At 47.5% G+C, this 21,839-nt stretch overlaps 1 protein-coding gene across 6 annotated transcripts in view; it reads right to left on the reverse strand.

Moving 5' to 3' along the window:
• Positions 1-21,839, reverse strand: part of NRP2 (neuropilin 2) — a 115,532-nt gene that overhangs the window by 23,559 nt on the left and 70,134 nt on the right. For 2 of the 6 annotated variants that reach the window (XM_060152232.1, XM_060152234.1), the window contains exons 12-15: positions 21,595-21,735; positions 9,813-10,075; positions 8,149-8,245; positions 6,997-7,032 (exon numbers count right to left, since the gene is read on the reverse strand). In XM_060152232.1, coding sequence (XP_060008215.1) covers positions 6,997-7,032; positions 8,149-8,245; positions 9,813-10,075; positions 21,595-21,735 — 537 coding nt within the window. Of the gene's footprint in view, positions 1-5,368; positions 5,927-6,996; positions 7,033-8,148; positions 8,246-9,812; positions 10,076-21,594; positions 21,736-21,839 lie in introns of those variants that run through there. The other 4 variants (XM_060152233.1, XM_060152235.1, XM_060152237.1 and 1 more) reach the window with 3 other exon arrangements.

Consider the following 21,839-nt stretch of genomic DNA (forward strand, 5'->3'; position numbering starts at 1 on the left):
AGAGACAAAGTTGGGGCACGGTGGGGAGGATCTAGGGGACCCGCTGGAGAAGAAGAAATCGCATTCTGTGGATTCAGATTCAGAATCAGAGATAGACCCCTCGCCTCAAGTTCTGCTCTGCTTTGGAAGACAAACCCCACTTTATTATAAAGCCCTCTTCCCCTTTCCCGCTAACACTCCCCTCCCCAGAAATGACTGCCATGTAGAAAATTTTAGAGACAAAAGCCATTTGGTGGACGTCACATTGGTTCCTTAAACTTTTTCCTTGGACAGTTGTTTGGAGAAATGAGAAAACATACTATATGAATTTGTGCTTTTATTGTTAAAGGAGTCAGAAAAGAGAGGATACACCTAACAGCCCTCCTCTCACCCCCCTCAGGCAATTTTTGATGACCTGCAGTTCGGGGCCAGAGTTTCTTAGGACATTCTCCAGCTAAAGAGACTCAGCTCCCACAGGCTGGTGGTTCGCTGGTTTGGAACCTGGCTCTGTGGCAGTCTTCAGGGGCTGTGTGCTAACGAGGCTGTGGTTTGCTAGCCAGAGAAAAGGAAGGTGATAGATCAATAGGGGTTAAATCCCCTTTCAAAGCGTCTTTGCAGATAACAGCAGCGATCCCAGGAATGTCTGATGGACGGATGGATGGATGGATGGGTGGATGGGTGGATGGGTGGATGGATGGGTGGATGGGTGGATGGATGGATGGGTGGATGGGTGGGTGATTAGATGAATGAGTGGACAGATGAATGGAGGAATGAACTTTGGACCTACATTCAGACTCCCTGGAAAAAATGTTGATGACCTAATGGTACTTCATAGAATAGTTATTCTTGCCAAGTGTTAGATCCTGTTAGCTCATACCACGCCTCTGTGTCAAATTGCAAAAAGGTGCCCCCTTTGGGCAGATGCTGCCTGCACCAGGTACCCAGGTTGGTGAGTGGCTGCATTTTAGCCCCACTTGCCCCCCTCAGCCCTATGGGATGGCTGGGCCTTTGCTTCACAACACAGGAGCCAGGGCCACGTCCCCCAGGATGGCAGAAAGAATGCAGGTGACTTCAACATTGCCCAGCACTGGTGACGTGTGGACCTGAACGTCCCCTCTGATTGTTCTAACGTCCCCCACTTACTCACATGCCTTGTTTTCCACCCAACTGAAAACTGCTTTCAACGCCTCTTCTATTTTCCATTAATTTCTACCTTCTAATTTTCCATGAAGTTTTCTCATCGTGTGAGATAATGAGAAACAGAAATTTAAATAGTCAGTAACTCCAAGTGTATTTGCAAGGTTGAGCAGGCTTCCACCTGCAAAGTTCTGAGCCACCTGGAGAAAGCGGTAATGTGAAGGTGGAGAATTTGAAGTTTGAGAAACAAATTCTAAGAAGCCATGCATGGAAGGAAAATACGGGGAAAAAATGACACTGTCGGTAGCTTTCTTCCATTCCTATTGTGCAAATAGGGTTACAGAATGAATAAGCAATTGGGAAATGTGACCATAACTACAACTATAATGAACGGACACTTCCGGGGTGCCGGGCATTGGGCTATACGGTGAATCATCTTTATTCTTCATGACTTTCAGATGGGAGAGCTGAGAACCTGAGAGGATAAGTGATTTTTCTCCCAGTTCTACCTGTAGGAAAACTGAGGGGGGGCGGGCAGCACACAGTGAAACCCTAGAGATGGCCCAGAGCCCTCAGAGGAAGCTCACACCGCTGGGAAGTGGCAGGGTCAGGACGGGAAGCACGTGGACCCAATCCTCCGCCTGTGCTGGAGCCCAGAGGTCAGATAACCAAATCTGGCTCCCTGCCTATTTCCGCACGTCTTGGAACACGGCCACCCTCATTACATATGGCTTCTGGCTGCTTCTGTGCTACAGTGGCCGCGAGTAGTGGTGACACAGAGTGTCATAAAGCCCAACATATTCACGATCTGTCCTTTTATAGAAAAAGTGTGCAGACCCCTGTTCTAACCACGTAGGGATGGAACACGAAGCAGCCCTCCCCCTTTCTGCCTCTTACGTCTGTTGGAAGCTGTCTGAGGACTGTCTCAGTCGCGTTCTCACTGAATCACCGGAAAGAGACAGCATCTCCTACAGCTAAGTTTATGACATGTCCTCCGGACCTGGAGGAGTCACCCAAGTTTCCAAAAGAAATGTTTCGAAAGACACCAAAGGTAAATTATCTCTCTCAGAGGGGAACAAACAAAAAGGCTCGGTGCAAATCAGAACTGTTTCAGGCCTGGCCTGTCTGCGGTCTTTTATGCATAGGTTGAAAACGAAGAGCTGGTGAAGGGGCATTTCAGATGAAAGACTTATGTAATTTGTGAGATTAAACAAACAAAAGAGAAGGCTGGCTTCTCTAGAAAAGTTTACAGAAGAGAGTCGAAGAATGTGGTCACACCCACTGATCTGTTGGGAAGAAGAATGCAGAGTGCAAAATTTCCCTGTGAAATGACCCTTCTGGGTTGCCTTGCACTCGGTGTGTGTGGGGATCGCCGGAAGGTTTCCACTAGGTTAGCGGGAGACCTGGTGGTCTCCCACATCTGTCTAACCCCCTGAACTCAGATCTGTGGCTGGCTGAAGTCTCAGACGCTTGTCCCCTCTTTGGTGGCACTTAGGCTACTTCTTTTATTTATTTATTTTTAACATCTTTATTGGAGTAGAATCGCTTTACAATGGTGTGTTAGTTTCTGCTGTATAACGAAGTGAATCATTTATACGTATACACACGCCCCCATATCCCCTCCCTCTTGCGGCTCCCTCCCACCCTCCCTATCCCACCCTCTAGGTGGTCACAAAGCACCGAGCTGATCTCCCTGCGCTACGCCTAGGCTACTTCTTTTAAACTAAGGCTTGTCCTTCCGGCTCCTGGAGAGAGGAAAAGCCAGCGAAAAGAAATTCCTTCTCCCCTTAGAGAAACTGACGTTATGGCTGTTTAGATGAATGGTAAACGTGCGGGGGGAGGGAGCGCGTCAGGCCTCTGTGCCTTGAACCTCACAGAGGATGCCTCGGCGTCCCCTCAGGCGGGCAGCCACAGCTAGGCAGTGAGCGGGCCCCACACTTCTCATCTCCAGGCTTCCCGGCTCAGCAATACCCAGCCCTGATCTGGCAGCTGGGCGCATCAGGGGGAGGGGGCCAAGGAGAAGGAGTCACACCCCACAGCTGCCTATCTGGAGCCCTGGCAGGGTTTAGGAATACTCCGCCTCTCATCAGAGGATTACTGCAGGAACGCCATTAACCCTCAATGTGTTTCGCAACTGCTTCTAGTGGAGAGAGCCGTGGGAGGGAGGGACGCCAGAGAAAGAGGGAATTTGAGGCCAACCCCACGTCCTGTACCCTGGGATGTGGCTCATCACACTGGGGGACGAAGCCTCGGGAGGCAGCCGACTGGTAGATTGACCGGGGATGAGGGTGGGGACAGAGAGATGGGGGTGGGAAATGGCGGAGATGGGCCGGTTGGTACCAAATAAACAGAACTGAAAACCTGATGCATAGGGTCAACCCCAAGCCAGCTCTGTCATTAGCTCAAAATGGGCCCCCTCTATGCCCAGGAGATAGCCTGTGCTGTCCACTTTCTCCTGGTTTTACCTGGTTGAAAACTGCCGAGGACTGCACAAGGTGAGACCCAAGAGATGGGCCCGACAGCCCTCAGAGCTGGTCTGAGGCATAAAACCCATGTTCACAGGCTTGAACAGGAGCTACTGATGTTCCTTTTAGCATCTATCCGTGGTAGACGCAGCACTTCTGAATCCTTCACTCTCACTGCCGCCGCCCCCCCCACCCGGGGACTGGGATTTCCATGGGTCTCTGACGGGTAGGGTATCAGACTCTGTCTCTCTGCTCCTGCTTTGTTCAAAGCCCACAGCCCCTAACATGAATAAGAACTCTTGCTTCCACTGCGACCTGCTAAAAATAACTGGCTAGTTAACAACGACAGTACTCTGATTATGGGCTTTATATATTTTTACTGGCTTCCTCATTACTCTTTTTACTTTTATTGAAAGAAGAAAGCGTTGGTTAAGAAAAAATAATCCATCACCTTAATTACACCCCGTTTTGGTTTTCCCCCATCCCCCGACCCTTACACGCAGTTTTTCATTTGTAAAAGCTCAAATTCTAGAACAAGATACGTGACGGCACTTTGTCCATAGTCAGTGATTTAAAAGAGAAAAGAGAGAAAGAAAAAAGAAAAGCACACCCAGGCTACATTGTTTAGAACAACAGCAAAAAAAAGTCTCTTTAGACATCACATGACAACACAGCTTATTCACTCTCTCCTCCTCGCCCCTTCTCTACATGGCTCTCTTTTTCTCCGTGGCTTGTTTCTCCTCACTACTGACTCATACCTCAGTATGCAATCGAAGTATACACCCCAAGCAGAAGACACAAGGCGATTTGAATTAAAAGAAAATGTTCTATGGCAAGAAATGAGGAAGAGGCAGAAAATGAAAGACACTTCAAAATATAAAAGATTAAGACTATCTAATAAGCCCCGGTCCAGAGGCCACTTTTGTTGCATTTCCTTAAAGATTTACCTGGTACACATAGATCTCTCCTAAAGAATAAGAGTGCTTCTGTCTCGTGGTTAATATATAATGGAAAAGAAAAACAACTCCAATTCAAAAAAACATACTAACAATATATACGCCTGTTGATAATATTGTTTCACCATCAACTTTCCATATCCTGCTTGCCCAAACCTGATTTGTCTGTTTCTCTTTTTGAGTGAAAGCCTGGTTTAAGCCCCAAGGGATCCACACCCCCCGCAAGAGAGGGCTGTTGCCGCCCTGACCAGGAGAGGTGAGTAGGTTAGATAGAGCGAATGGTCCGCTTTCCTCGCCCAAATGGAAGGCTTCGCTCAAGTCAAAATCCAGAGGTGCCTGCTGAGGTCAGAGGTGCCTCAACCCAATAGAATCCTCCCTGGCCCTGGGTTCATCTGGCTACCGAGTCAGAGTTCCACATAAAACTTGCCGATGTAATTGAAACTGTCCATCGTCAACTCCTATCCTGCTCTTGACTTCTTAGCCGAGTCTCTGCTCCCCACAGCTTGGTTTCCTCCTTCCAAAGATGTTCGTTATTTCTCAGGACAACAGCCGTGGGCCAATCCATGCCACTCGTGGGCTGCCTTTGCTTAACCCCCAAAGCAGCCCATCGGGAGTGCACTGGAAATTCTTACCTTCGAGTCCCTAAGCCCTGTGTTTATTTTGGCTAAATGAGCACTGCGGCTCTGAGGCTGTTTTATTTATATATATATATTTTTTTTTACAAGAGAACATGACCGGCCTGTGACGCACATGGTAAACACAGCCTCCGGGACAGCACATGTGCCCTGGTTTGTTTATTCTTTTACAGAAGCAAAGTGCTTAGCCACCGTACGTGTCATTCACGGACCCAGACATGTGTGCTCACACAGCACAGCGTCTGCAGCACAGGCTGTAAGTCTGTAACCAGCCTTTCCTGGGAGCTTTGAGTCTCAACAGTCAGTCAAAGTCATGTGAAACAACATAAGCAAGTTTCACTGCCCGAGCGTCCATGTTACCTTGGGTCCCGAAAGTTAGAACTTGAATTCAACTGTACTCCAAGCCGTTCAGTTTTGATCTCAGCTTTCCTTCCAATACTTTTAGATTCATATTAACATAAATCTCACACCCAAGGAGCACCAACAAATGCACATGAATACTCTTAATACTGTAAAATGTGTAGCGGGGGGAGTGAGGATGGGGTTTAGGAGGCAAGGGAAGGTGAAAAGGAAAGAAAGGATATTCTACGTAGGTAGGTCTGCCGTTCCCCGTGCTGCTGCCCTCCTCCTCAGCTGCTGTCTCAGGGCTGTGGCTGAGGAGCGGCAAACTGGGTGAGATGATCTGGGGTCACAGAGCACATCTAGGTGGCAACCCAGGAAGTCATCTGTCTCCAGCCAGGAGCTGGACAGGTTACTGAGAGTGAAGATAATGAGTCTGGACTTCAGACACGAAAATGACCTCCCTTACCTGTGAAATGCTGTCACCTGTGGGGTTAAGGCCAGCCAATACAAACAGGGCACCGAAACCCTCACAATGATTTGCATAAAACGGGTTCCGTCCTTAGGTGAGGGTGAGTGTCTCTGAGTGCGCTTTCCCCCGCAGCCAACTCAAGTGAAGCATTTATAGAGTGGCTTCTAAATGCTTAGCATTGGAACCCGGGTGGAAACGTTAGCAGTGTCAACCAGGAGGACTGCAAAGAGGGTGAAATGTGAAATCCACTGCAGTAAACAGCACAGACATTAGCATTCCCAAGTTTGGAGGTCTTTCTTCCCTCCCTGGATAAGGCAAGCATCCCACATTCCTCTTTCTTTGCCCTGCTCTCTATTTACCTTATTAGGGATAAAATGCTCTTTTCTGTTCTTCCGTCTTGTATTTCAAGTGCTCTAACTTCAGTCACCAAATGAGCGTCCTTCTTCCCTTAATCAGACACCAGCTCCTGAGTTTTGCAACTTTCCCTCCTTTGGATTATCATTCCTTGTGTGTTTCCCCTAACTTTCTTCCCTCACAAAACTGCCCACCAGTGTACCTCACTGAGGGTTAATTGAGACCGCTGCCTTGGTACCCTGTGACTGGAAAGAAACCATCTTCAGGCGAAAATAAATCATTGCCACCTCATTTCACTTTTAATTTACTACTGACTTTTTTTGTTGTTCAGTCTCCCCACAGCCTCTCGTTTCTCACCACTCATGCATGTTCAGCCTCATTGCTCTCTGTTGGACAGTGCAAGGCTGAAAGGTTTATCTGTAACCTATTTGTCTCTATTACAGGTTTCTAAACTTTAATTAAAGAAGAGACAGTGAGGATCTCAATCCCCCTTTCCCTGCATCTACAGGTGTTGTTGGCGCCACCTAGCGGTGAGAAGGTGTGACATCTATTTTCTCTTGTGAGCGTTGTCAAATTTGGAGGCTTATTGCCCCCACCAAATTCGTATCACATGGGGGGAAGGAAAAGGCATGCAGAAATTTAAAAAGAACTTTTTTTACCTTTAAAATTCTCACCTGCAAAAGCTGAGATGGGTTCTGGAAAAAAACCAGAAAAAAGTTTGAGTTAGATAAGGGGAAGAAATAGGGTGAACAAAGGGTATGATGAAGATGAATTTCATCAAGGTTTTTATAATATCCCACGGAAAGTATCCCATGTCCTCCACATGCTCTAGCCCATGTCTAACACATCATCATCATGGGGGCCGGGTAGGTGGGGAAAAGATTCTCAAAGTTGCTTTGGAACAAAAAGTCCTTTATAGAGTAATGGGTCCCTGAAGCATTGTAATCAGTCACTTACCACAGATCACTTTCTCAGAGCCTGGATTACTTTTAGATGCCTGGGGCCCCGAGAATTGCCTGAAGAGACTAGGGTGGTCCCAGGTGCTCTGACATCATCAGGCACACACACACCTGGGACCCACGTGCCAAGAAAAGCACTTGGTGAGTTATTATCGTTACTCTGCAGACTGAAAGTAGGTCTCGTTCCTTGTCAGGATTTCCCCTTGCTTTGGGGAACGTCCAAGGCTCTGAGATGCACACATTTTACTAGGTGTGCTCAGCACTTCTGTCCAAGGTGACAGTGTCCTTCCTATGCTGGTCACCTGGCATGCAATGTTTAAACTTACAACTTTGGCATCTTAAGCATTAGAGATATTAGCCTCAAAGCAAAATCTAAACTCTTACTCCACATGCCATACCTTGCCCTGAAATTCATTCATGTAAAAGAGCTACTTGGGTAATTGTGTTATCACTCTGGTATAACATATGTACTATTTTCGCTCACCAGTGAAGGCTTCCATTAAATCCATCAAACCTTTCCATCATGTAATTCTGACTGACAGTTGCTCTCGCCCTCTAGCATTTTCTTTGCTAAAAGCTGGAGTCTGATGATGGGGTCTTGGCACCCTGAATCTTCATATACTTAGTGCGTGTCTATTTCTGAATGGGAACGGGGATATAAGACTTCACCTCATCTCACCCCTCTCCCGTCCTGAATGCAGCCCAAGCTATAACTGCACTCACACCTCGCCTCCCGCACAGACTGGAGCTGCCCCACCCACTGGGTAAGAGCTGTGTTTGAAAACGATGTGCTGTCTCTTCTTGTACATCCCAGCCCTTGGAAGAGCCACAAAGAGACAGATATTCACGTACCCATACAGTTCTCCAGCGGGACATCGGTGCTTATCCGAATGTCATCAATGGCAATTTCTCCCGAACGTCCTTTTCCTATAACTCCCTCGAACACGATCTAGAAGCCGGAAGAAAAAGAGCCATGGTTAACTGAGCTTCCTCGTCCAAACAGTGCAAAGATTTCCAATTTTCTGTTAACTGCAGCTTAAAATGTATGTGTGTGTGCGTGTGCGTGTGCGTGACTGCACCTGGTACACATCTGTTGACCACATGGCTATGGTGCTTGAAATCTTAATTTAAAAAGAGTTGGTTCAAATCAAATGCATATTTGAGGTGATTAAAGAATACATATATAACAAAGTGATGGATATTGTTGTCCAGTAACCAGAATGTACTGACTAAAAGGACCATAATCAGAGCACATTTAATGGAGAATCGAAATTTCCCTAGCCATTTTTGATATTTTTTCTCATAAATCTTTCAAATGCCCGATCCAGGTATTTGGAAACTCAGGGGACACAAGCAGGTGGGGGTAAGGTGAGAAATGTAGTATACAGGTTTGTGTCGCCTTGGGGTAACACTGTCATTTGGCTCCATTATTACAAGAGTAGGGAAGTGATTTTCCTTCACCACTAGTTTACTGAGCACCTACTACGTGCCAGGCACCATGACAGTTACAAAGCCTAATAAGAGAAGACCCTCTGACAAGGAAATCTCACCGTTTAGTGGGCGAGACAAAAATGCCAACAGGTACTCACAACACCGTGCACTGAGGTTTATAAGTGGGAAGGTAGGTGCGGGGGCGGGGGGGGGCGGGGGGGAGGGACTCAGGCTGCCTAACAAGCTCGAGAGTGACTGCAGGCAGCACACAGGAGCCCCTCTGCTCTGTGGTCTCCATGCCACCCGCCCTCATTCTCGCCCTCCCCAGGTTCTCTCTGCAAACGAGCACATGTCCTCTGGCAAGCTGAGCGAGCAGTTGGCTGCCTCACCAGCCATCTGTTGCTGTTTCTCGTCTGGGGAGGAGCAGGTTAACGCTATGGCTGGTTCTCAGTCACCTCTTCCACAGTATGCCTACTCCTACCCAAGTTTCAGCCCCAGCTGTGCATACCCATCTGTGCCTCGGCGCTTGCTCTGTGGGGCAGAGATAATAGGACTCAACTCCTGGAGCTGCTGGGAGAGATACCACTCACTTAGGAGTCTCTCTGCTCTGCTGGCCACTAAGCACCAACAGCGACCCTCCCCTTCCCGTGTTCACACTTGCTGGGACAGGGGTGGGAGGCTGTTTCCCTCTCCTCCTCGGAGTCTGAGGGGCTCCACAGGCTTCTTTCCCTTGTGTGTGGAGGGTTTGTTTGTGTTTATTTCCCTGGCTTCTGCGTCCCTTTGTCAGCCTACCTGATAGCAATCTAAAATAAAATGGAGAGAAGAAACATTTGTCGGAGAAGGTTTCAGCAATATAAAAGGCGATAGGAGGAACAAAGAACCAAGTCTGGGTGTAGAGATAGGCACATTCTGAATAACAAATAAGAGTGTCATTTAGTTGCCATGGCAACGTGAGAAACACAATGAAAACAGCGGCGCTTAACCGCGTTCCCTAAAGATGAATGGGCACGGCCCTTTGAAATATTGAAACACAGATCACAGCGATTCCCTCGGATCTCCGCAACGGTCTCCCGTCGCCACCCCACCTGGTACTCCATGTCATAGCTGGGCAAGATGATCCGCCCGTGTTTCCACTCGCCGCCCTGGTCCTCGCGGATGACCCAGAGGAGCTTGCTCTCCTGGCTGGCTTCGCGCACTACCTGCAGCGCCACCCCGCGGCCTCCCGTGGCTTGGTACTGGAACTCCATGCACACGGGGCTCCGCGGCAGGTGGACGGGTGGGCTGATGAGCCGCGCGTACTGGCCCTCTCTCCCGCCATCACTCTGCAGCCGCAAGAAACTCCTGTCATCTGGGGGGAAACAAACCCAAACAGGGGTTCCTGGTAAATAACTGGGAAAGACACCAGTTGGCAGTTGTGGTCCCTCCGGGGGGAAGCTGGGGCAGAGTTTGGGTGTCTTTTATTTATGAACTAGTTCTCCAGGCCCTGTGTCCCTTTCTTAGGTCTCTGGAACCCGGACTCAAATGCTGCAACCTCTTGAAGCCCTTTCTTGGGTCCTTCCGTCAAGAAGGTCCCTCCTGCCTATTTCCCTGCATCACTTCTTTTGTGCCTTTTACATACGGCGCCCGGCGCCGCTGGCCGTAGGTCTTGGCTGGTTGTATCTGTACTTGTCTTTCCCCCCCTAGATTCCGAGAGGCCAGACCTACGTTTTACGCATCATCGGCTTACCCAAAGGGCCAGTGCACTCTAATGAACTGGATAATAAAGTGGTGACATGGCTGCTAGACTACAGGATGTTTCTGGCCAGGTGGTTTATGATTCAAGCCTTTATCATCTTGGCTGGGCACTGTCCAAATGGAAGACATTTAAAAGCTTCTGTCTCCGACGGTGCTACTGGATGGTGCCTGGGCTCTAGTAACTGCAACTCGGAAGACTCACATCCCTGTTCAAGCAGAACAGGGAATGGTGGCAGCACAGGGGTGATTCAGGGGGCCTGAGACCCCGATCCCTTCCCTGACCAGCCTGGGGAGGCCTGAACTTGGCCTTCCTTAGAGAGCCAGGCAAACGCAGCCCCAATGAAAACAAGTGCTGTCATCATCACTAACAAAGGCCAAGTGTTTAGCCGAGAACATACACATATTGGGAAATGAAGGTTTCACCCATCCAAATGTTTGAAGAGCGTGTCTTTTGGCCGATTAGCTTTTAGATACATCAGGCACTGTGTGGGAGGCCGAGTTCCCGTTCCTGCTGGCAGACCCCATGCCTTGCAGACACAGGTCTGGGGACCCGCACCAGCAAATCCAGCTCGTGGAGGAGCATTCCGGCCACTTGCACGGAGAACAGGATGGCATCTGAGAAGAAAGTCTCACGGCCTCCTTTGGGCCCTGAAACATCTTATGCTGAACACTTCTGCAAGATGGCGGGGGCACTTTTGCACCACGTACCCAGCACATCAGACACCTCAGGATCAGGTTAATCTGAGACTCGGGCACAGAGCTCTCTTACTCAACAGGGACTGTGAACCTCCCGGGCTTATCAGGGGAGGACAGGCGGGCACTCCAGAGCGCTAAATCGACAGGGTGCTCCTGGACCACCGGTTTGCTGTTGCTCTTCCTGCTGACATCATCTTTCTAGTGAGAGCGGAGCCTGTGACAGTCATCAGTGACCCAGAAACAGCTCTTTCAACTCTCCTCCTCCTGGCCACGTCTCTCCCTCCTCCCTGTCTCCCCTAAGTCCCTTCTGGTTAGATTCTCCAGGGTTATTGCTCTAGAAGCTACCCTCCCCTGAAGTCAAATTAGACCAGCTTAGGATGCAGAGTCGGGATTCCAGTTTGGGACCCCTTAACCATCCAGAACCACGTTGGTCTAATATCCCACAACACGGGACCTCTTCAAGGCCAAAGTCAGCACAGATGAGTAGGCAGCTGTCTGGAGCAGAGCATTTTAATGATGGCGAGCGATCTGCTGAGGGAGGAGACACTGGTGCCACAAGCAGACACGCAAAGGACTCCTGAACCTACGCTTCTCCTATCAGATCTCATTACTGCCACTATTAAGGGTAATAATTCTAAGCCCTATCTGCATAATGCTTTACAGGTTACCAAGCACGCTGATATGCACTCATAATTTAATCACTGCTATATGCTTGCGAGCTAGGTCTTACTAATCTTATTTTGCACAAGATGTAGAAACTGAGGCTCAGACAGGCTCAAGTGACTTTCCAAGGGAGAGAAGCTAGTGAGTAGTACAGCTGGACTTGACTCCAGGTTTCCCCACATTCACGCAGTAGGCCCTTCACTTAAGCTGTGACCCCAGTACCTTGTCCCAAGTCCGTGTAATCAATCGCATGCTATTCAAGGCAAACTGGCTTCTCTGCTGAGCGCTGTTGCCTTTTCTCCATTTACCTGTAATTCTCTGCTCCCCGACCCCCATCCCACCCCTTTCGCCAGTTCTTCTCCTAACCATTCTGGCACATTTCAACATTAATTCCTCTCTTCTCTCAACAACTCGAGCATCTACTGACCACACCACTGATTTTACCTTGCTTTAAAAGAGACTGGAGACCATTTTTCATGTGTTTCAGCGGGTAAACACCCACTGCCTTGTACTGTAATTTAACTGTTTGGTGTGTGTCTTTCCTATTGCCCTGGCTAGATGTAAGGTCCTGGCCTCACACATAGAAGGGTTAATAATGCTTCTTCTCCCTGTCCCCAGACAGTGACAAATGTGTGCCACCACTCAGGAAAATTTTGTTCCCATGAATGAATGAATGACAAACACATGGATAAAGAATGCAGTGAGGCTGCCCATTGGAAACAAGAACAGAGGGGGAACCACCTGGCCTCCGGTAAGCCCTCAGGTTCATATAATCTTCTCTCACAGTTCCCTCCCAGTCTACTGAGCCAACAGCCTATTTCAAAGGTGAGGGGATTTTTTTTTTGAGATGCTCTGCTTCTTATTACGGAACATTTATACTGCAGTATGAGTACGTATAAAGAAAAAGGTACAATAGCTTTTGCAAAGTGAATATACCTACAGTCAATAGGTAGATCCCAAAACAGGGTGACCTGTGGAAGCATCCAGTCCACTGAGCCACCAGCGCGAACCCCCCAAACGCTCCCACGCTCCAGGCATTTCCAAGCCTTTACTGTTTCCACTCGTATATAAAGGAAACCAGATTTCAGAGACTTATCATTCAGCCTTCTTCCTTCACAGTTTCACAAATAAGACCCACTGGCTGCCTGAAAATTGCTTTGGCAGAAATACTGTCACTTGTGTGAATTTACATTCCTAAGCAGCAGGGGAATCATAGCATAATGGTTAGAATTTAGTAAGTAAAATGTGTGTGGAGGTGTAAAGAGCTGGGCTGGCTGCGTTTTGTCCGGTCTGTTTTATTTACCCATCCTGTTGCTAAAACTTCAGGCATGATGAGGCCAAAGGTTTCGCAGGCTGCCTCTCCCGGGGACCTGAGCTGGCCCCCTCCTCTCTCCCTCCCTTTCCTCTCCTCTCTTCTCTCTCTCTCTCACAATAAGATGATAATCACTGTGCATGATTTAAAGGACCACTGGAAGACCAGGGAGTTAATGCTGGTGGCATGCTAAGCACGAGCAGCTGAAGGATCATAATTCAGTGCTGACATCTGAGCTAATCCACTAGTTTGCAGAATCTCAAGACAAGCAGGCCTCTGAATTTCACTTAGTGAAATCATTTGTTCCCCACTTGTCTGTTAAGTGCTATGAGCTCGAGGGAAGAAAGATGATATGTAAATTTAAGGAATTAGCAGCAGACATCAGTCAGAGGGACGCTGAGCTGCAAAACGTCCCTGTCTGTCACTGACAGGGGACTGATTAGAAGCAGGACATCATGAAGGAATGGCTTCGGCCAGGAAAAGCCCAGAGACGGGGAGAGGAAGAGTAGGGGCAAGAGAATTGTTGTGACCTGAGCACCTCTGTGTGCCAGATATCACACGGGTGGCTTTGCTGCCTTCCGTAATCTTCCCTGTGAATTAAGTATTACGTTCTCCATTTTTACCAAAAAGGAAACAGAGGCTCAGAGAATTGAAGTCATGTGTCCCAGACCACTGCTAGAGAGTGATGGAAGTAAGATCTGAGCCCTGACTGGACTGAGAAAAATCGCCAGAAACTCGCCTCTCATCTGGGCTGGAATCCTAATGTTCGCTAGTCTTTCAAAGCCTCAGCCTTCCCATCTGTGAAATGGATATAATAACAGCAATACTGCGTAGGGTCGTGAGGAGGAGGAAATGGAAAGAGCCTTGTAAGGTGCTCTGCCTACGAACAACGTTCCATAAATGCTCTGTCCTTCATTTCCACTGCCATCACTACACCCACTGCCTCCTGTGCTGGCCTTTTTGTTTCTTTTAGAAAGAAAAAGGGTCCAAAGAGCACCAATAACCTGGGAGGACCGATCCAAGACTCAAAGGAAGTAAGATTTGGCTCAAGGACAGTAAAGATATTCTCTGGAATAAGATGGTTCCCAGATCCATCCTAACTCCAGAAACCAGCCAGCCTCAAGTTGTACATCAGACACTGTTTACCACATGCTTTTGGGTCAATCTACAGTAGATGAAATAAAATAATACATGATTCTGGAATGAGAGCGGGACCTCAAAAGACCATTTAGATGGGGCCAGCCCTGCTGCCCAGAGGAACCATGCTGAAAACATCCGCAGAACAGCTGTCCACCCTTCGCTTTAAATTCTCCAGAGGAGGAGTTTCCATAGGCCATGCTGGCAATGTGTCTTCTGGGTCACAGCCCTAACTGTCAGAAACTTCTTAACTTCATTTTTAAGTTTTCCTACTGTCATTTAGACACATGTCCTCCTTCTATTCCCGACGGAGCGCAGCCAATTTGTGTCCTCTGACTTAGAAACATTTTCACTCGCGAAGAATTAAGACCCTGGTCTTCACTTCCTCAGGAAACACAACCCTTGCCTCTTTAAATGGCCGCTATCCAGGGCTTTGGTTGTGGCAGGTCTCCACGTTGACCCTTCGCCAAGCTAAGTGCTTCAGTTCTTTGAAGTTATGGCACCCATATATGTGCTGTGAGCGAAGCACGTGTGCTATCAGTGGAGTTTGTTCTTCTAGAACATTCTAACGTATGGCTTACCACTGCCAAACACAGAGGAAGTTTTAACAGACAGTGGCTGTTGGTGACTTGATAGAGCAAAGGGTTGGCCTGGCATGGGTGGGCTACTTTATTGATTTACTTAGACTTTAGGGGAAAAGCCCTTTGGATTGTTATGAGGTCCCCAAACATGGCCAGCTAAGAGTCAGCTCTACCTGCTGGAGGCTGTCTTCTTGTTTCTGTAGCTGATGGCAGTGATGTCGGCAATGGATAGCTTCCAACGGGAAACAATGCAGAGGAGATACATTTAGCAGCAGAAAGAGAATGAAGAAAAAATGTTCCAGAGATACAATCCGTCTCCCCCCCAGACCTGACCTGTTTGGGAGGCGTTTTGCTAGGTTCTTGACTCAAAACATCTGTTGTTGCCCATGACGCAGGGAAAACAATCGCATGGGAATGAATAACAGTTCAAAAGGGCAGAGAGGAAGTGCAGAGGACAAGGTCATTCAGTGTCTTAACCTGCTGCTGTCTCTAGAAAGGGTCTCCTGACGCTTCACCTGGCGATTTATGACCACATCTGGCTTCAGCGGATCACGTGACCACTTCTGGCCCAACAGCCATGGAATCAGTGGTGCCGACACCTTACCAAAGCCTGAGATAAATCACCAGTCTGATCCTCCAGGCTATCGCAAAGCCAAACACACCATCTGTCCAACACACGCATCTCCTGGCTAGCATCTTGCCCTCCTACTAGAACAACCATCTGAAAGAATATTTAGTGCTGCAGGAGATGGAGTCTCTTTGTATAGGTCATGCTTAAGACATGAGTCAGCCCCTCAGCTGGCCTCCCAAGGTCAGACCATCTCTGCTAAGGTCCTCAAATTAACAACCGGCTAAGGGAAACACGGGCTTTGGATGAACTCGGCGGGATGTTCTCAAGGTTTGCGATTGACCATCTTGTGGACATTTGAGGTTTCAGGCCTGGGCTTTGCAGGAGTCTATCTTGAGCTGCTTTTTTGGTATGTCGGCTTTCATGAAGGTTTGCAATCGACTCAGTCTTCTTATCACTCTGCCCCTTCATTATCAATCTTACACACTCAACCAATCATGACGTTCAGAATAAAAGGAAGAGCTTCTCCTCTCTACTGCTGTCTTTTCTACAAAGTCAGAGATGTCTTCCTTCCTACGCTCCTTAAAGAAGGGCCTCTATGCTTTCCTTTTCCAGTTGAAGTTACTCCTTAAATATGGCTTTCTTTTAGCCCAGCTGTTCCTGGTCTTTAATTATCTAGCCTGCTCTAAGCCCGAGAAGTTCCCGTCTCCCTATCTGTAGTGGCTGTGCCCCAGACACGCCACAGCACCCTCTTTCTGAAGGCAGTTCAAGCTGATGCCAATCCCGTGTCTGGATTGTTTGCTGCCATCGGTCCCACCTATGAGGAAGGTCTTTTGAGTTAAGAGAGTTGCTTTTTAATTCACAGAGTCCCTGCTAACTCACCGCCCAAAATCAAGCCCATTGTAAGCAAGTTGACTCATGAGTCACTTTCACTGATTTCTTTGTGACTGTCTACTGACCATACCCACTCACACTTAATCCTTCTGTGTGTATGTCCCATAGTGAACCACAGTTCTGGTCCTCCACTCTCATGGGGTTTATTCAGTGACCCAATCTGCATCAAAACTGCCCTACGAAAAGTCAACAGGACTACCACTTACATCTGATGGAAGAGCCGCCATTTGTAAAATTTGAATATTCCAGAACCTTGTATTCTTGACTTACTCTCACTTGTTTTTGAACCCAGAGTAAAGGTTCTGGTCTCTCAATCCAATAAGCATATAAATGCTAGGTAGCCAAAGCTCTGTCCTTTTATAAAGGCACACTATTCCAAATAGCCTTTGTCTGTTTTCTTTATGTCACTTCCATGATTTGAAGTTACTGAAATGAAGTAATATTGTAGTCATACTTCGTTAGGTCAACAAATATATAAAAGAACACACATTTAGGGTAACCACACACTTGAGGATTCTGAAGCTGACCTGGAACAGTACCCTTTATCCCTAGTCTTGTCTCTTTCCTGAAGATAACAACAACAACAAGAACAACAAAAAGAACAACAATAAAAATAAAACAATTATTACTATTATTGCTATTACTTAGTATTTACTCTTTTTTTTTTTTTGAGGTATGCAGGTCTCTCACTGTTGTGGCCTCTCCCGTTGCGGAGTACAGGCTCTGGACGCGCAGGCTCAGCGGCCATGGCTCACAGGCCCAGCCGCTCCGGCATGTGGGATCTTCCCGGACCGGGGCACGAACCCATGTCCCCTGCATCGGCAGGTGGACTCTCAACCACTGCGCCACCAGGGAAGCCCCGTATTTACTCTTTTTGATTGAATGAAATAGTTCCTATACTGTCTAATAGGATGTTACTTTATGATGTTACTCACTGACGTACAATGACAGTGACAAAAAATGCCAGGCACTGAACACTCCCACCAAGGGATCATGGAGAAGGCACATCTCCCTAATTATTTTCTCTTGGTTTACACCAAACCAAGGAGCAACAGAGTCAGCAAGCACCCTGGAAGTTACTCTTCACGCCAAAAGGTCCTCCAGCTGTGCTGACCAAGACAGCATCCTGTGATGATGGACGTGTTCTCTATCTGCACCGTCCCAAACAGAGTGGGTACTGAGCTCTCGAAATGTGCCTGATGTGATGGAGGAACTGAAGTTTTATCTGTATTTAATTTTAATTAAAATTAAAGTAGTCACGTGTGGCTAGCAGCTACCGTATTACACAGGGCAGGTCTAGACACACGGGCTCACCATAGCATCTCAAGGCATTTTTGCCTTGTTCCTTAAAGAGCTGAATCTGATCTTCCTCAAAATTCTGTTTCTGATCAATGCACTTACGAATATCTGTGGGAGATACAGCTGCTTCCACTAGGGGAGACATTTTCTGTGTCATTGTAGTTACAGTGCAAAGGCAAAGTGCTTTCTCAGAGAACAAGGTACTAGCTCCTCTGCAACCACCAGGGGTCACTGAATTCGGAACAGGGTCCCCAGGGGCTGGTATGAACACACTCCAGGCTTCTAAGCCACAAGCAAAGAGCTAAAAAAAGAAATTCTGAATGTCTTGAAAGACTATCTTGAAAAACAAAAACAGTGGAATAAAACCAGTGGGTGTCTTGTCAGCCTTAAGCAACTATTACCACTAGCCAAAAGAACAGAACTAATTGCTTACTTAAAAGGAAAAGAAACAAAACAAAACAAAACATGAGAAAAGAACTAAATCAGAAAACATCTAAGGAATGTAAGTAGTTTCCACAGACACTTCTAATCACGTAGTCTGTGTATGATATTTCAACATGGCTGTTGCCTGTTTTCCTCCCTTCTCCCTCTGCACTGGATGAGGACACCTCCCTTCTTATGTAATTACTTTTGTTTACCTATCTAACAAGGAGATAAAACACATGGCACACTTTTCTTAAAGAGTGGAGTGGTCTCCTCTTTGTGGAGGGGCGAAGTGCGGGTGACACAGCACTTTCAGGCTTGACTTGGAAGGTCTCGGGACTCTGAACCCGTTAGCATTTGCCCTGCCCCTAACCAAGCACAGCTGTTTCCTTTCTCCCAACTGCTCTCCTCGGGGCTCCAATTTTTTTTTGAAGAAGAAAGGACCACCCTGAACAGAAAGGGCTCTCTATCTTCTCCTGCTTAGAGTCCAGTATCATGTTTTGTAAGGGGAAGGATAATGGGAAATACAGCAAATGATTTTTAAATCATCAGAGGATGGACAGAAGGACTCTGAAGACAACATTATGATTCTGTTTTCTGGAGGCAACATCCAAGGGCCACTTTTCCTAACTTCAGGGATTCCTTTGGAACAGGAAAGTAATTATTTTCTTTTTCGATTTCTTAAGGGAGAAACAACATTAGATCTAGCAGTTCCTTATGGCCCTAATTTTCTTTCTGTCCCCAGCCAGCCAGCTAAAGGTTGGACTTCTGCCCGCTCTACAAGATTGCTCTGAAGAGCCTTCCCAAACCGCAGGGTGTAATGAATCAAGTGGAACGCGGGCAGGACGAGGATTCCCAGCCAGTAGCCGGGGTCAACCCACGGGGCATCAGGTGAGGGTGAGGGCTGGGCGAAGAGGGGGCAGAGGGGAACCGCGTCAAATGGAGAGTAGCTTAATCTCTCCCCGAAGTGTCACTTGCTAACTGGTGGCCTTGGAGTCTGGACAGGGCTGACCTCAGGCATTCTTAGAGAAAATCTGCTCAGAAGAGTGCAAGGGAGGAAGTGGAATAATTAGAAAGAACCTGAGGATGGATGCTGAATAAGAGCCAGTAAATCTCCCCTTGCTGTATCACCTGCATCCCTTTATTCAACGTGCCTTTGCCAAGCTGCCCCCTTATACAAACACCTCACACACACACACACGCATATAAACCACAAACACACTCAAACATAAATGTACAGACACACACATACACATGCATATAAACCACAGACACACTCAAACATAAACATACAGACACACACACAGATTCATACATGCACACAAACTAAACGCATGCATATACATATTTACAAACACACAAGATCTACACATAAAAACAACATATGCACATACACACAAAACCCACAAATACCTTGAGAAAGAAAGACATACATACAGCGCACAAATGCACACGTATAAACATCACACATATACACACAGCGCACAAATGCACACGTATAAACATCACATGTAACACAGTGCATAAATGCACACACATAAACATCACACATGCACACACATAAACATCACACGTACACACACAGTGCACAAATGCACACGCATAAACATCACACGTACACACACAGAGCACAAATGCACACGCATAAACATCACACGTACACACACAGCGCACAAATGCACACGCATAAACATCACACGTACACACACAGCGCACAAATGCACACGCATAAACATCACACGTACACACACAGCGCACAAATGCACACGTATAAACATCACACGCACACACACAGCACACAAATGCACACACATAAACATCACACGTACACCACCCCACCCCCACGGCAAATTTTCTTTACGTTTGGATAAAAAGTGGAGGTTGGGAAAACAACCAATTAATTGGGCCAAGTCTCAAAGGAGAGGAAATGAAATGAAAAATCCAGGCTGGGTTATAAAAATAAGTATTTTTTTTCCAACGTGCAGGAGGCTCATTATATTAATTAAACATTATTGCAGTGAGCGAGGGGGGGAGGGTGATTAACGCTGGGATGAGGGTAAGTGTTCTCTCCTGTTGCCTGAGGCCGTGGTGATCTTCAGATATTAATCTCTCTGAGCACTCAAATCCTGAAGAGATAAACACTTGAAATATGAAAATGTTTTTCTCCGGAGCAGATGCTGTGACCCTCCGGGAAAGCAAGCGCAGGAGGCAGCCCGCGGAGAGCGTCCATCCCACTGCCGTCCCTGGAGACAGGGGACACGGCCAGTCCTTGGGGTGAGGGGCAGCAGAGCGGCTCTGGGGGACTCTGAAGAAGGGGAGGTCCCTCCCCCCTTTCATTCTCTAGGCAGGCAACATATGATCTACTAATTTCCAGAATTAAGCCCTTCCCTCTCAAACGCTTACAGGGGGCCCAAGATCCAGGAACACTGAAAGCTAACACGTGACATGCTAGAGCAACGTATGCTACGTACTGGCTTGTGAGAGCCGATTGTGGAGTTTTCTGGAAGTTTGCAAGCCTACTGTGAAATTCAAGCATTGTTAACAATTGAATTCTATAAAGTTGCAATGAAATAAAGTATATTAAAAAAGAAAGGAAATAAATTCTCAAAATGCAATACTTCCTAATTATTTTAATACATTTTACTGGTATGCATGATTCAGAAGTTATTTATATCTCTGTTATCTGTGTGAGGGAAAAAAACTATCTAAGGCTGTGCTGCTGTACTTCTCAACTCCACCTCCGATGATGTCATGTTGGTAGCTTGCATTCAACCACAGTGGGAGGATTTACACCACGGACAGTGGCGAACATTAATTACAAAGCAGATTTTTTTTTTTAAACCTGGAGAGCCGGTCGTGAAACATTTACCAGAACATCACTGTAAAAGCATGCCACAATGGAAAGAGTGGACAACTCCTGCTTAGAAGGGCTAAAGGCAGCCCCTCTCTACCAACAGTGCCAGGAGAGCCTCTGAAATCGGGCTCTCTGACACCAAGAGGGCGGCTTCACAATATTCCAACGACTGGCAGCAACACTCTTCAGGAGGCCAAGTGCCAGGCAGCTCTGCTAGACACCCATGGGTGTGGCAGCATTTCAGGCCCTCGACTTGGTTTTCAACAGAAGTGATGATACCCTCCAGAAAGTAATCAGTCAGACTTGGGGCCAGGAGTTTCCCAATGAGCCATTTTAGGAACAATGTCCAGCTTGGAGTCACAAGGGGCTCTGTGATGGTGGCATCGAGAGCTGGCTACGGCAACAAAGGGACATTGACTCATCCCCTCTCCTAGGACCTCCTAATTGCTCTTTCTTTCCTCGTCTTTGATCTTGGCCTCTCTCGCTCCCTCCCAGCTTCCAGGCTGCTCTGTGATCACAAGAGAGGGCCAGGAACCGCCAGCCAGCTATTCTGTCGGGTGACACTGTCAGTAAAGGCCGGTGGTTTGCAGGCAAAGAGCAGAGGATTGTTCTGTGAAGTTATGAAGCCTGTCAGGGAATGTGGAGCTGAAAAACATGGCGCAGGCTGGCCTTAACTCTCTCATCGCTTAACTCGAGGCTGGCTTACCTGGAAACGTCCGGTCGCTGGGGCCGGAGCTGCCGGTCCAGGTGCTTTGGAGCCACTTGGCACGGTCGTACATCCAACCACAGGGCTCCTCGGGGAAATCAAAGTTGCAGTTGAATCCTGAAGGGAGCTGCAAATCTTTGTCTAAAAGGGAAAACAAGAACCCCGAAACAAGGCAAATGAAATGGGTTTGGAGAACAGCCACCGTGGTGCTATTTAAACGGCTGGCAGGGCCTAAGGGGAGGGCA

This window comes from Lagenorhynchus albirostris, chromosome 6 (genome assembly GCF_949774975.1).
Source record: "Lagenorhynchus albirostris chromosome 6, mLagAlb1.1, whole genome shotgun sequence".
In the NCBI taxonomy this organism is placed as follows: Eukaryota; Metazoa; Chordata; class Mammalia; order Artiodactyla; family Delphinidae; genus Lagenorhynchus; species Lagenorhynchus albirostris.